General features: G+C 45.1%; 1 protein-coding gene and 2 long non-coding RNA genes across 6 annotated transcripts in view; 2 read left to right on the forward strand and 1 right to left on the reverse strand.

Annotated features, from left to right (window-relative positions):
- LOC138819786 (uncharacterized) overlaps positions 1 to 12,058 on the forward strand; it is a 149,102-nt gene extending 137,044 nt beyond the window's left edge. For 3 of the 4 annotated variants that reach the window (XR_011369633.1, XR_011369635.1, XR_011369632.1), the window contains one exon: positions 3,700 to 3,911. This is a non-coding gene — a long non-coding RNA (uncharacterized lncRNA). Of the gene's footprint in view, positions 1 to 3,699; positions 3,912 to 11,974 lie in introns of those variants that run through there. The other variant, XR_011369634.1, reaches the window with a different exon arrangement.
- On the reverse strand, positions 4,474 to 5,409 carry LOC138819785 (olfactory receptor 2Y1B-like). The gene has a single exon (XM_070011320.1). The coding sequence runs from the start codon at positions 5,407 to 5,409 to the stop codon at positions 4,474 to 4,476; it is 936 nt and encodes a 311-aa protein (XP_069867421.1).
- An 81-nt stretch (positions 12,059 to 12,139) lies between the features above and the next one.
- LOC138819787 (uncharacterized) lies at positions 12,140 to 13,136 on the forward strand. Its single transcript, XR_011369636.1, has 3 exons — positions 12,140 to 12,191; positions 12,283 to 12,400; positions 12,900 to 13,136. It is a non-coding gene; the product is annotated as an uncharacterized lncRNA (long non-coding RNA).
- Positions 13,137 to 13,919: the final 783 nt, after the last annotated feature.

Below are 13,919 nucleotides of genomic sequence, written 5' to 3' on the forward strand. Positions count from 1 at the left end.
AGCAAAAAGCCAGAAGTAGAGCTATGACTCAAGTAGTAGAGCACCAGCTTTGAGCACAAAAGCTCAAGGATAGCACCTAGGCCGAGTTTAAGTCCCAGCACTGGCACTAAATAAATAAATACATACACACATGCCCTACTCCTAATTCTCTTAATAAGCACTAAATATTTTGTCATTTGCCAACTCAATATTGTTCCCTTCCCAAAGATAATTATCTGGGTTCAGAAACCTGTCTGTGTATCTGTGTGTAAGTTCTCCATAAAACAAACAAAAGTTTCAGAAACCTGTCTGTGTATCTGTGTGTAAGTTCTCCATAAAACAAACAAAAGTTTGAAGTGTACAAATCAACTTTTCCAAATACTAGCCAAGCTCTCTAGCACTATACCCCTAGCTAATAATAAAATTCTTGAAATTGGAAGTTATCCACTACGTTCTTCAAGCCAGTCTACTGATTTCAGCCTCACTCTCAAAGAGCTACATTTAAGCTAAACATTTTCTTCTGTCTGAGCAAAGAATGGTGCTGTACAAATCCCTTCAAAATCACTTTCATTAGTAGAACACGGATCCTTCCATTTGAATCAAGTTGGACTTTTTCCTGATATGTTTACTCATTAGTTTTCAGAAGACTGAACTCACAAACCCAAGTAAGCTCCGAATTGGCCTTTTGCCTATTCCCCAGACTCAACCATTCTCATATTCTAACCCCATCATTCTTATATTAGCATCACATACCATCCACGCCATTCCATGAGTATTTTAGGTCATCTTCAAGACTCTTCTATTTTTATTTATTTTCAACAACTCTGACCCTGCCGATATTCTTTGTCTCTGTCCCTGATGAGAGCACATCACCACCGTCTCAGAACCATAGGAAGTGAGTTGTTGAAGGGAATGGGAAGCCATATAATAGCCCACTCAGGTGTTGCTCACCAGAGACTAGGAAAGAAAATAGCTGTATTTACCTTCTCAACTCTGTTGACTTTAAGACAACATAAAACCCAGTGGACACTGGTCACATCTAGAGATGTCTGAGAAAGACCTGTTCCTCTTTGGTCCTAATCATCTATGCTGTGGAAGGGTGGGATCAGAGCTGTGGTTCAGAGAGGTATGGCTTCCTCTCCTCAGTAGGGGAAGCTTTGGAGGCTCTTGATGGAGGAGGATGGAGTATCCTCATCTCTCCACTTCCACCCACTCATCTGAACAGCTCTGGCCAGGAAGTGGTGTGTCAGGAAGCCACCTCCTGACCCTAAGGCTCAGCACACCAGCCCTGCCCTTGGGACAGTGCCAAGGCCTCTTTAATTACAGGAAAGGCAGTGTGACCTTGGAGACCTGAGGGCCCAGTGTGACAATTAGAATCAACTCGCTGGCTCTCCAAGTCCACAGTTCTCTCCATTCCCCAAGCTCTGTCCAAAACTAAAAGCATTGTCAGTACACAGCATTCCACTTGGCTCATGAAACTTACTCTTGAAATTCCTCCTACTTCCCTCCTTTGATCCTCATCTTCCAAATCCTCCCATCGGAATGAATTCCCTGACCTGCTTGATGGCTATCATGTTTACCACCATCCAAATGTCTTCCTGCTCTGGGCTCTTCATCTAATGCTAATGTTCATATTCCCTCTCCTGTGCAGCATCAATCCCACAAAATCTTTCTTTCCTTAATGAAAACTTCGAGGTTTTATAGCTCTCCAACACTCATACTTGATGAATCAATGTTGGGTTTTTGTAACTTGATTTTGTTTGTAATACACTTACACATTCATTCTATGATTACCAATCCATTCCATGATTACTTATGGAAGAACACTGTTCCAAATGTGATGAAAGGTAAAACAAGATTCAAAATTACCTCTATCCAATAAAAAAAAGAGGATATAGAGGAAATGGCTCTGCCATGACTAGCCTGGTGACCTTGAAAGGCTTGGTTGGCATGCTTGAGCCTCAGTTTCCCCACTAGTAAGGGGATGTTAATGTCACAAATCAAGTGTCATGGTGTGATTTGATAACACTGTAGGGGAGCTGCTGTGAGTGTGTAGTAAGAGTGCATTGGGCTGGGAATGTGGCTTAGTGGTAGAGTGCTTGCCTAGCATGCATGAAGGCCTGGGTTTGATTCCTCAGTATCACATACACAAAAAAAAGCCAGAAGTGGGATTGTGGATCAGAGTACTAGCCTTAAGCACAGAGAGGCTCAGGGACAGTGCTCAAGCTCTGAGTTCAAGCCCCAGGACTGGCAAAAAGACAGTGCATTTTCTTTGCCTGAACAAGGTTCAGAGGAACACAGGCTGGGACTCCAAAGAAACTTACTGTCTAAGTAGCCACAGACATAACCTGAAATGACCACTATCAAATTGTTAAGTTCTAAATTCTCTCCGTTTGGTAGAGTGCCAGTGGCTCACATCTGTAATCCTGACTGCAGGGGTGGCTGATACCAGGACATTATTGGTCCCAGGCCAGCCTGGACTGAAAAGTCCACAGACATCATCTCAGAGGAAAGTGCTGGACATGGTAGCATGCACCAATAATCCCCGCTGTGATGGAATGTCTAAAGCAGGTGGACTGTGTTCCAAGCACCTCCAGGCAGAAAGTAAGAACCGATCCTAAAAAAAATGACCAGTGGGGAGAAAGGGGGATTAAGTGCCTGTCGAGCAAGCATGCGGTCCTAAATTAAAAATCCAGTACCTCCAACAAGAAAAGATTTTTTCCATTCAATTTGATTTTTTATTGCCTATACTTTTCATGTCATTGCCAAGATATTGCCCAATCCAGGGTCACAAAGCTTCTCACGTTTTCATCTAAGATATTTATTGTTTCACAGGTGATGTTTATTTATTTGATATGTTTTAAGTTACTTTTATATATGGCCCAAAATAATGCTATACATTTATTCTTTGGTGTGTGGGTAGCTAGCTTTCCCAAGACCGTTGGTTGAAAAGACTATCTTTTCTCCAATGAACTGGCTTGATACTCTTGTCCTGTCTCCAACCACCTTCCTTTCTGACTTTGATCTTTTTTTTTTCTACTAAGTTCACAGTCTCAAAAGAAGAGAGTTGTCTGTGTGTTCTAGTAAGTTTTACATTGAAGTTTCGCAGAAGCACAGATCTCAGCTTTGCACTATATTTGCTATGAGGACTTGGATAAGTTACTTACACCCTTCCAAACTTGTCATCGTGAATCATCAAGGAATGTAACAAAATATAACAAAGTGGTCACCATGCTGTTATAATATTAATGAAGATAATTGATGATATCAAAAAATTCTTATTCATTTTAAAACAATATTAGTGATTTTAATTGGAATAAAATATGATAGTCAACGTTAAGTTTGTTAAAGCAATAAGGAAAGGTTATTAACAAAGATACCTCTGCTTTTTAATAGGAAACCATCATTTAAGTACCTGAAATGAAACAATAGCAGTGGAGATGTGCATAAATACAGAAATAGGGAGAAATGAGCCCCAAAATAAATTTTCACATAAGGTTAAAGGAGACATATATGATAAATACTTATTGACATTCTTGCCTCTTTTAATTTGCTTGGTTAACTTTACTATTTCCACTGTATAACTTTGTCATGTAGATTTTGTTACAGAGTTTTGCACCTAATGACTTACAGCACGTAGATGTCTTTTCACTTTAAAACTTTTCTTATTGGTCCCACGGTTGTATACTCATTTCTTCTCCATCCTCTTCTGTCTTATAGAAGAAATAACCTTCTCCATGACCTCCCCCATGATAGAGATCTGCTACAGCTGATGAGCTACTACTGCCTCTGTTTAGCCCACACCGAACACATGATTTCACCTTTTGCTTCCAGTGAGTAAATGACATCTATGTCTGAAACTTACATATTCCATGGGGAAAAAAAAAAAACTCAAACAACTCTGTTCTCAGTTTGCTCATTTGCTCCAAGTATCAGACAGGGGTTACTGCTGTAAGACATCTTTGAAGTCAGCCTGGAGATAGAAAGAACTGTGGTCAGGGCTGGGAAGGTGGCTCAGTGGTAGAGCACTTGCCTTGCATGCATGAGGCCCTGGGTTCGATTCCTCAGCACCACATAAGCAAAAAAGAAAAAAGCCAGAAGTGGCGCTGTGGCTTAAGTGGTAGAGCGCTAGCCTTGAGCTGAAGAGCTGAGGGACAGCACCCAGGCCCAGAGTTCAGGCCCCACGACTGGACCCAAAAAAAAAAAAAGAAAAAAGAAAAGAAAGAACTGTGGCCAATGTCACAGAAAATTAGAAAAGCAGAACGAAGTCATGCCTTCGCCTTAGGTTATCTGCATGGCACCACATTGGGGTCTGGCTTGGAAAACGTGCCATCATGCGGAATTCCCCAATGCCCAAACCCAAAACAAGGAAGACACTAAAACCATGAGGCCAGCTGAGTGCTATTTCCTAGAGATCATGGAACATATGTGCTTTATAACCTGAGAGAGAGAGAGCACAGAAAAAAAAAAACAACTTTACCAATCTGTTGCCTTCTATCCTGAGCGTCTACCTCTCCTTAAAACCTTCCACAGAGCCCCCTTCACATCCTTGTTCCTCAGGGTATAAATCAGAGGATTGAGCATGGGGGTGATGATAGTATAAAAAAGGGCAACAAACTTGCCTGCATTCTCAGAATAACTGTCCTTGGGTTGGAGGTAAGTGTAGATGGCCGAGCCATAAAACAAAGAAACCACCACAAGGTGAGACCCACAAGTTCCAAAAGCCTTTCTACGCCCAGCCATTGACTTGATCTTCAGCACGGCCCTGCCGATGTGTGCATAGGAGCCTAGAATTAGAGCTGCAGGACAGACCAAGATCACAGCCCGGGCCACAAACATCTTGGCCTCTGTTCCTCCCGTGTCCTCACAAGCCAGCTTCAGGAAGACAGGCATCTCACAGAAGAAGTGATTCAGGTGACGGCCACAGAGTGGCATGGCCATCATCAGCCCTGTCTGAATCAGAGAGTTCACCAGGCCTCCCAACCAAGAAGCAATAGCCAATGACAAGCAGAGGACAGGGTGCATGATGGTCATGTAGTGGAGCGGACGGCACACAGCAGCATAGCGATCAAAGGCCATCACCACCAGGAGCATGCTCTCAATGGAGCCAAGGGCCAGGACGATGAAGAGCTGGGCCACACAGCCGGCATAGCTGATGGTCTGGTCATGTCCCTGCAGGTTGATGAGAAGCTGGGGCACGGTGCTGGTGGTGTAGCAGAGATCCAGGAAGGAGAGGTGGGAGAGGAAGAAGTACATGGGTGTGCGCAGCCGAAGGTCCAGCCGGGCGAGGATGATGATGCTGGTGTTGCCAAAGAGAGTTAGGGAGTAGAAAATCACAATGTAGATAAAAAGAATGAATTCCAATTGAGGCCAGTCTGAGAAGCCCACCAAAATGAAGCCCCCTCCAAAACTGATGTTAAAAATTCCCATGCCCTTTAACAGCGTGAACTGCAGAAATGCCTCCCAAGAAGAGGGCAGATCAAAGCATTGTCTCCATGTTCCTTAAGTACTCCTAAAGTTAAGTACTCCTAAGATACTGATCCTTAATCACAGGTTGAATATGTGTGTGTATTTGCATGCAATTTATTGTGTGTTTGGATAGTTGGTTCTGTTCAGTCCTCTATGATGTTTGCTTCTTTAGACTGCAAATCTGGATGGAGAATGTGGCCGCCTTTGTTTAAAGCAGGGAGCTCTGCTGCCACTGTGTCCCGGACACTCAGTAACGAGTCCCCTCCATCCTGTAGACCTGATACTTCTATGACTGAAGGCAGAGATGATATTATATTTCCTGTCTCCCAGCACTGAGATCACGACCTGGCACCGTTACGTGGGAACCCCTTTTGAAAGTCTGAGATGCAAAAAGGTAGCATTAGTACTGTACTCTGCTCTCTTTTGCTCTTCTTATTCTACTGCATGCTTTCAAGTAGTTCATTCCAGACTTTCCCCTACTAAGGATCACAAACCTAAGCATCTGTGTTCATCTGCTTCCTTCTGCTCAGTTCATATGGTCAGGGCACAAGTCCTTGAAGCCTGCTCACACTGGCAGCTACCATCTGTCACAAAGGACCAAGAAAACTGTAGATCCATTACCTTGGGGAGGAAATCAGTGACAAATACATTCCTGAAGATGACCAAAAGAAATTCCCACCGCCCGTTCCTTCACTCACAAAGCTGTGGTCCACACAATGAACTCTTCTCTCTAGCCGAGGCTTCTTTGTACTGATTCTTTCTAGGTCTTATTCGGTCATTGAAATTCTTACATGACTTTCTTTCTCTGAGCTGTGAGCTTCTCAACTGTAGAGAGCAGATTGAATAGACAGACGGACGGACAGGCAGGCAGGCAGGCAGGCAGGCAGGCAGGCAGGCAGGCAGGCAGGCAGGCAGGCAGGCAGGCAGGCAGGCAGGCAGGCAGGCAGACAGACAGACAGACAGACAGACAGACAGACAGACAGACAGACAGACAGACAGACAGACAGACAGACAGATAGATAGATAGATAGATATCTTCTTTATGATACTCAGGAAATGCTAAATTAATTATACTTTCATTATTGGCACATTGTAGCTGTTAAATAAATGCCATTCCTTGAAAGATTGGCTCTTCATCTAAATGTCATGAAAATGTATTTCTTCTAAGAAACCTGAAGACAAATTGCTAATACTTGTTGATAAATTATGGAAGGGTAATAGGCATAACACAGTGTACTGAAAATTGGTCTTTCTTGCGGTAAAAGCCAAATAAGTTCATATAAAAGAATGTCAGAAAGCTAAGAGAGAGAGAGAGGGCTGGGAAGATGGCTCAGTGGTAGAGCGCTTGCCTCGCATGCCTGAGGCCCTGGGTTCGATTCCTCAGCACCACATAAGCAAAATGAAAAAAGCCGGAAGTGGAGCTGTGACTCAAGTGGTAGAGCTCTAGTCTTGAGCTGAAAAGTTGAGGGACAGCGCCCAGGCCCAGAGTTCAGGCCCCACAACCGGACCCCAAAAAAAAAAAAAAAGAGAGAGAGAGAAAGACAACAGAGAAAAAAAAGAAAAGGAAGAAAGAAAGGTAGGTAGAAAGAGAGAGAGGGAGGGAGAGAGAAAAGAAAGGAAAGGAAAGGAAGGAAGGAAGGAAAGAAGGAAGGAAAGAAGGAAGGAAGGAAGGAAGGAAGGAAGGAAGGAAGGAAGGGGAAAGACAGAGGGAGGGAGGTTTCTCAAGTCTCTGAGTGCTTGAGATCAGTCTACTGACTAACAAAGATGGGCTGCTAAACTGACCATCTTTGCTCAAATCATCCTGGGAACAGGAAAACTTTTAACTACTGTCAGTTAAGAAGTCAAATCAACCAGGTGCCAGTGGATCATGCCTATAATCCTAATTACTGAGGAGGCTGAGAGCTGAAGATTGAGGCTCAAAGCCAGCCAGGGCAGGAAAGTCCCTGAGACTCTTATTGCTAATTAACCAGCAAAAAGCCACTTGAGGTACATTTCACATGCTAGCCTTGTACAATAAAGCTACAGCGCCCGGGCCCTGAGTTCAAGCCTCAGTACTAATGAGCGCACACGGGCACACACACACACACACACACACACACACACACACACACACACACACACACACACACACACACGCTCAAGAAGTCACATCACCCCAGCTTTCAACATCTTAGCTTCTTTAACGGAAAAAAAATGAATATTAAAAGCAGTGCTTAAAACAGAAGCCAATTATTAACAAGAACCATGCACCATAGCTTATAAGTGTACCTAACCAGAAACCTGCTCATCATCTCCACACCCCAACAGTGTCCAAACACACCTTACATGTCCCTTCACCTCGGACAGTGTGTCTCAGCCAGTGGTGATTTTAGTTGCCAGAACATTTCACAGACCTGCCCCAGCTCTACCAAGTCCTTAGGCAGCGTGAAACCTTGCAGCGGCTGGGTGCTGGTGGCTCACTCCTGTAATCCTAGCTCTTCAGGAGGCTGAGATCTGAGGATCACAGTTCAAAGCCAGCCCAGGCAGGCAAGTCTGTGAGACTCATATCTCCAATAAACCACTGAGAAAACCAGAAGTGGTGCTGGGGCTCTAGTGGTAGAGCGCTTGCCTTGAGCTGAAGAGCTCAGGAATAGCACTTAGACCCAGAGTTCAAGCCCCACGACCAACCAAAAAAACAAACAAAAACCTTGTAGCATCTCATGAGAAGAAAACAGCAAGCAGGCTGGCCATCCATTTTCCTCAAGTGAAGAGGAAGTTTCAAAATGACCAGTTCTTAAAGATTTCCCAAATCTATCAATTCTAGGAATGGCATAAAACGGTATTAGGCTGATGTAACTGGTTGCTAATGACACCTTGTTTTATAGGAACCCTCTCTAAATGCTTACAAATGGGCTCTCTGTGTTCTCACGTTGAAATAAAGCGTATTATCCAACTCCTTCTACTGCTTAAATAGTTTGGAGTATTTTTCAAGTTGTTGGCCATAGGCTTGAAGCAAAACTTTGGCAAAATATGCAGAATCAACAGAGAATAAAACCACTGAAAAGCATTCTGCATGAGAAACGGGAGTTTTTCACTGAGTAGGATAGAAAACAAAATGTTAAAAAAAAAAACAGATGAGATAGCTTTATATTTATGATTCAATATCTGTCATGAAGAGAAGATAATGAACATGCATGATTCTTCTTCAAAGGCCCAAAGTAGGAGCAACTGGCAGAATTTACCCAATTTACAAGGGGATAAATCATGGCTAAATATAAAGAGAATAACTAAAGCAGTCTAAAACGAGATGACCTGGAAAGGATTTCACTTGAACTCTTCCTATCCATGCAAAGGCTAAAGGATCCAGAACATGATTAAAAGTATTGACTAGAGGGCTGGGAAGGTGGCTCAGTGGTAGAGCGCTTGCCTTGCATGCATGAGGCCCTGGGTTTGACTCCTCAGCACCACATAAGCAAAAAGAAAAAAGCTGAAAGTGGTGCTGTGGCTCAAGTGGCAGAGCGCTAGCCTTGAGCTGAAGAGCTGAGGGACAGCGCCCAGGCCCAGAGTTCAGGCCCCACGACTGGACCCCCCCAAAAAAAGTATTCACTAGAAGACTGGGTTAGTTTTCTGCTCTTAAATGATCCTTTTTTACAATATCACCCCTGCTGTTAATGCCACTAAAAAAAAACCCAATCATTTGACATCTGCATGTTTGATATTGTTGATTGTTCACATCAACACAGTTGGTACCTGCATTCATGTCTTTGTATCTCAGTCTGAGTGCTGGGCTCTGTGTTGGTTCATGGCTTCCATAAATAATCAAATTTTCTGCAGGGCTGTGAATCAACCCTGGGGTTTCCAGTGTGCCAAGTAAGCATTCTACCACGGAACTGTACCCCCGGCTAATAACATTTTTTGAAATCAGATCATGTACTACATCCTTCATACCAGGCTGGTAATTTGATAATCTTGTCTGACTATAATAGAGTCTCATTAGAGCCAGAAAATTTAATTTTCTGTCTGAGTGAAAGAAGAGGCTCTATAGATTTCTTAGAAATTGCTTTCATCCATCCTTTAGCTGTAAGCAAATTTCCCTTTCTCCTGTTGTGTTTGTGTGTGTGAGTGACTCCCTCGTTAGTGTTTGGAGGACTGAAGTCACTACTGAGCCTAACTCAGTACCAGGTGCACCTTCCACTCATGCTCCACCACACAACATCCACACTAGCCCACAAGTATCCAAGGTCATCTTCAAGACTGTTCTCATAAATAGCAATTACACATCAACGTTTTCTAGTATAAAAACAGGAAGGGACAGCCAGGATGCAGTCAGCTTAATTGACATTCAAAACTGAATTAACATGTTGTTTCACTCAGAGTTAAAACAGAGCATCATCTCCAGATAGAAAGGAGTCTGCCTCATTGGATTCCCCCAAGAAATTCTTCTTGATATTATTTTCAACAGCTCTAGCTCTCCCTGTATTCTGTGCCTCTGTGTCTATACCTTACTTGCCATATTAGAGTCATGGTATTGTAGGAACTGAGTTCTGTTGTTGTTGTTTTTTTTTGCCAGTCATGGGGCCTGAGCTCTGGGCCTGGGTGCTGTCCCTCAGCTCTTCAGCTCAAGGCTAGCACTCTACCACTTGAGCCACAGTGCCACTTCTGGCTTTTTCTGCTTATGTGGTGCTGAGGAATTGAACCCAGGGCCTCTTGCATGCAAGGCAAGCACTCTACCACTGAGCCACCTTCCCAGCCCAGGAACTGAGTTCTGAAAGGGACTTTGAAGCCAGAATAGGCCCTCCAGTCAGTACTTACCCAGAATTCTAGGAAACAATATGACTGCCCTTCCCTCCCTCGGTTCTACTGACTTCAAGGCAATATGAGACCCATTGAACACTGGTGCTGTCTAGAGATGGCTGTGACAGACTTGCTCCTCGGTGGTCCTAACCATCTATGCGGTGGAAGGCTCGGATCAGGCCTGTGGTTCAGAGAAGTTATGGCTTCCTTTCTCAGTAGGGGAGAGTTTGGAGGCCCTTCATGGACGAGGATGGAGTATCCTCCTCTCTTTCACCTCCACTCACTCACCTAACCAACTCTGACCAGGAATTAGTTGTGTGTTATCAAACCACCTCCTGACCCTAAGGCTCAGCACACCAGCTCTGCCCTTGGGACAGTGCCAAGGCCTCTTTAATAACAGGGAAGGAAGAGCTGTTACCCGAGTGTGACTTTGGAGACCCGAGGGCCCCAGTGTGGCAATTAGAATTAACTGACTGGCTCTCCAAGTCCACAGTTCTCCATTCCCCAAGCTCTGCTCAAGCCAACGCAATCTCGTTCTGCATTCTTAGTACACAGCTCTTCATCTGGCTCACGCAACTCAGCCAGGAAAGATTCCTCCTATTTCTCAATGAGCATCAAATTCTCATCTTACCAATACTTCAGTGGGACCAAATTCTGTGCCATCCATAATGGCATAGATAGAATGGAGGGAATGGCTTTGCTATATAGTTCTGTGGCCTTAAAGAGGCTTCTAGGCATGCTTGAGCCTCTGTCTCCCCATCAGTAAGAGGATGCCAAAGCGACTATTGTGTATCACTGTGTAGATCAATGACACTGAATATGTGATTCATGATATATAGTCATTCACTGGGCATTACCATTTCTATGACACAATATATGTATTTTTTTTTCTGGTCCTGGGGCTTGAACTTGGGGCCCTGAGCCTCTTTCTGCTCAAGACTAGCACTCTACCATTTGAGCCACAGCGCCACTTGCTGCTTTCTCTGAGTAGTTTTTTAACATAAGGGTCTCACAGACTTTCCTGCCCAGGCTGGCTTCAAACAGTGATTCTCAGATCTCAGCCTCCTGAGAATTAGGATTACAGGCGTGAGCCAACTGGCACCCAGCTATAACACAGTATTTATTCACTGCCTTTTCCTAGCCTGAGCAAAGTGCAGACAATAGAGCCTCAGATTCCAAGGAAGTCCAGTCTAAGAGAGACAGATATCACCTTAAATAAGTACAGTCAAAAATGGCAGGTTCAGAGAGAACTTACAAAAAATACAAACCTATACAGAGAAATCTTTAAAACACTGAAAACCTTCCTTCCTTAGTGTGTCTCCCATTTGCAATTGTGGGAAGAGGCCACAAAATCCAAGGGAATGGGGAGGGCCTTCTTGGGTTAATGGATCTCTGAAGGGAAAATAGCTGCTGAACCGTAGGTATACAGTGCTTACTATGTGTCAGACCGTCGCCTATGGATGCATCTACTGACCCAATCCATCCTCCGAATAACCTGGGGTGGGAGTTATCATTATCATTCCTGGACTACAAGACACCACACTGACTCCTGTAGCTGTTAAAGTTCGCTGCTGCTGGTTTAACCCAAGCCAGCCAAGTTAGGCTTGTCACTCTCATACGGGCCACCAGGTGGCAGCACTGGTCCATCGGTGAGGCGCATCACCAGCCAGAGCCTGTGACCAGAAGCTGAGGTCAGCAAATGCTTTCAGAACCAAAAAACTCCTTATCCTGACTCAGGCAGCATCTCCATTAGATTTGTTTACAGTGAGAAGCAACAGCAGCCCAGTTCCGCAGCCCAGCGAGGCCCCAGCGACACGGAGGGGAAAGCCACAGACTGGCCACGTTCTCTACCTTTCTCAGGCCACCATATTGCTCTCCCTCCCAGCACCTCCCAGTCCGCAGCTGGCATCTGCACCTGCTCAGGAGTTCCACTCCGTCCACCTGATCAGGCCACAAGGGAGGATCTGGAAGTAAGGAGAAGATGGGCGCCCTCCCCCTCCTTAGAGGCAGATTCGTTCTTCCTTGAATACTCACTAGCTGTAATTCCCGTTACTTACTCAGGCCAAACATCAGGTGCATACGGTTGAGTGGAGCGGGCACCAAACTAATTCAGCGTGAACTCCATACGATCCTAATTCGGATTTGCTGGTGCTGTGGAAATACTTGTTGCTGGAAAAAAGTGACGTCCTGCCCCAACCCTCCCAAACCATATAGCTTCTGAGAGATATGGTCAGGGTCTTTTGTTCATTTATCCTTGGTTTTATGAGGGGAAGAAAAGATATACTTCATAAATATTATAGGGGCTTTATTATACAAATATGAAGACTTGAATGTACTAATTTGCAATGACGACTAAGGTGATGGAGTGAAAAAAGAAATCGAAAGTACATTATACCAGAGGTTCTAGAAAGTATGAGGCATAAACAAGACAGGTTGTCACAGGAGAAAGGAACAAGAGGGATGGAGTGAAGGAAAAGAATCTATTCAGCTGTGGAAGGAGACTGGTAAACTGCAGGCCGGGGTGGGAATTTGCCAAGAGATAAGCATCCATCACTCCAGGCTCCAATCAAGGGAACAATATGGCAAGGACAGGTAACTCAGACTGTTATAGGTAATCCTCTATCCAACGCCCCGATCAAACCGCTGGGAAGAAAAGGTCATCAGGTTCTCTTTTGCAGTTTCAGAAACACAGCTTGCTTGATCCATTCACAAGGAGTCTGAGGAATCAATTCAATAAAACCACCAGAAACTATGTGAATGAAATCCCGGTATGGAACAATTCACCCAGCCGTCCGTAGAGGGCAGTCTTGCCTAATAAAGACCACACTCCAATCAGAAACATGAATCTGGGCAGTGAGGTTACAGTTGAATTTCATTTCCTTTCTATTTGTTTACGTTTTGTAATCGTTACACAATAAATGCATCATTTACATGCGTGTTGAAAGTGTTATTTTTCAGCAATCTTCTAACAGATGGTACAGGAAAAAAAGTGTGTGTGTGTATGTGTGATTATGTGTCATATGGCAAAATAGTGTTGTAACGTCTCAGTAAGAGGACTATGGGGCTTCTTGGTGCTAGTCTTTGACTTAAAAAAAAATACTTGGGAAGTACTTCGAATATAAAATACCTCCTTTGATTCAAAGACAACGTCTCCCTAAATAACAGAACCAGTTTTGTCCACCCGTGGGGTGGTGATGAGTTCATGGTTAAACCTTCCGCCTCCCCCCCCCACGCCTGCTGGAGCATGCCCTGCGGTCGCATGAGACCGGCGCACACCTGCCCAATTACCGCGACTCAAGCCCCCAAACACGACCACACGACCGCTTGCTTGCTTTGCTACCGGTCACTCAGCAAGGCAGGCGGGGCCTGGCGGGTCACCTAGCACTGGGCGGTGGCCCCCGATATCCCTCGCACCACCTCGCACCGCCGGGCCCGAGAGGGCTCGCCCGGGCCAGCAGGTGGCGCTGGCCCCGCGGGCCCCGGCCTCTCCCGTGCGGCCGTCCGGTGATCACACGTGCCCGCCCGCCCGGGCCCGGCTCGGCCTTCCAGCAAACGAGGCCCGTCACCCCCTTCCCTCCACCGCCGTCCGCGGTGACACTGTAGGGAAGCGAAGCCGCCTGCTGGGAGACCGCGGGTCGCGGGGAGGGGATGCAGGATGGCGGCTCGCCGCGCGGCCTCCCCGCTGGGGGGTGACCCCG

This window comes from Dipodomys merriami, unplaced genomic scaffold (genome assembly GCF_024711535.1).
Source record: "Dipodomys merriami isolate MVZ:Mamm:240054 unplaced genomic scaffold, mDipMer1.0.p SCAF_819, whole genome shotgun sequence".
Taxonomy (NCBI): domain Eukaryota; kingdom Metazoa; phylum Chordata; class Mammalia; order Rodentia; family Heteromyidae; genus Dipodomys; species Dipodomys merriami.

Bases quoted from the DNA above. Each gene is read 5' to 3' on its own strand.
- LOC138819785 (XM_070011320.1), bottom strand. From the start codon at position 5,409: ATGGGAATTTTTAACATCAGTTTTGGAGGGGGCTTCATTTTGGTGGGC.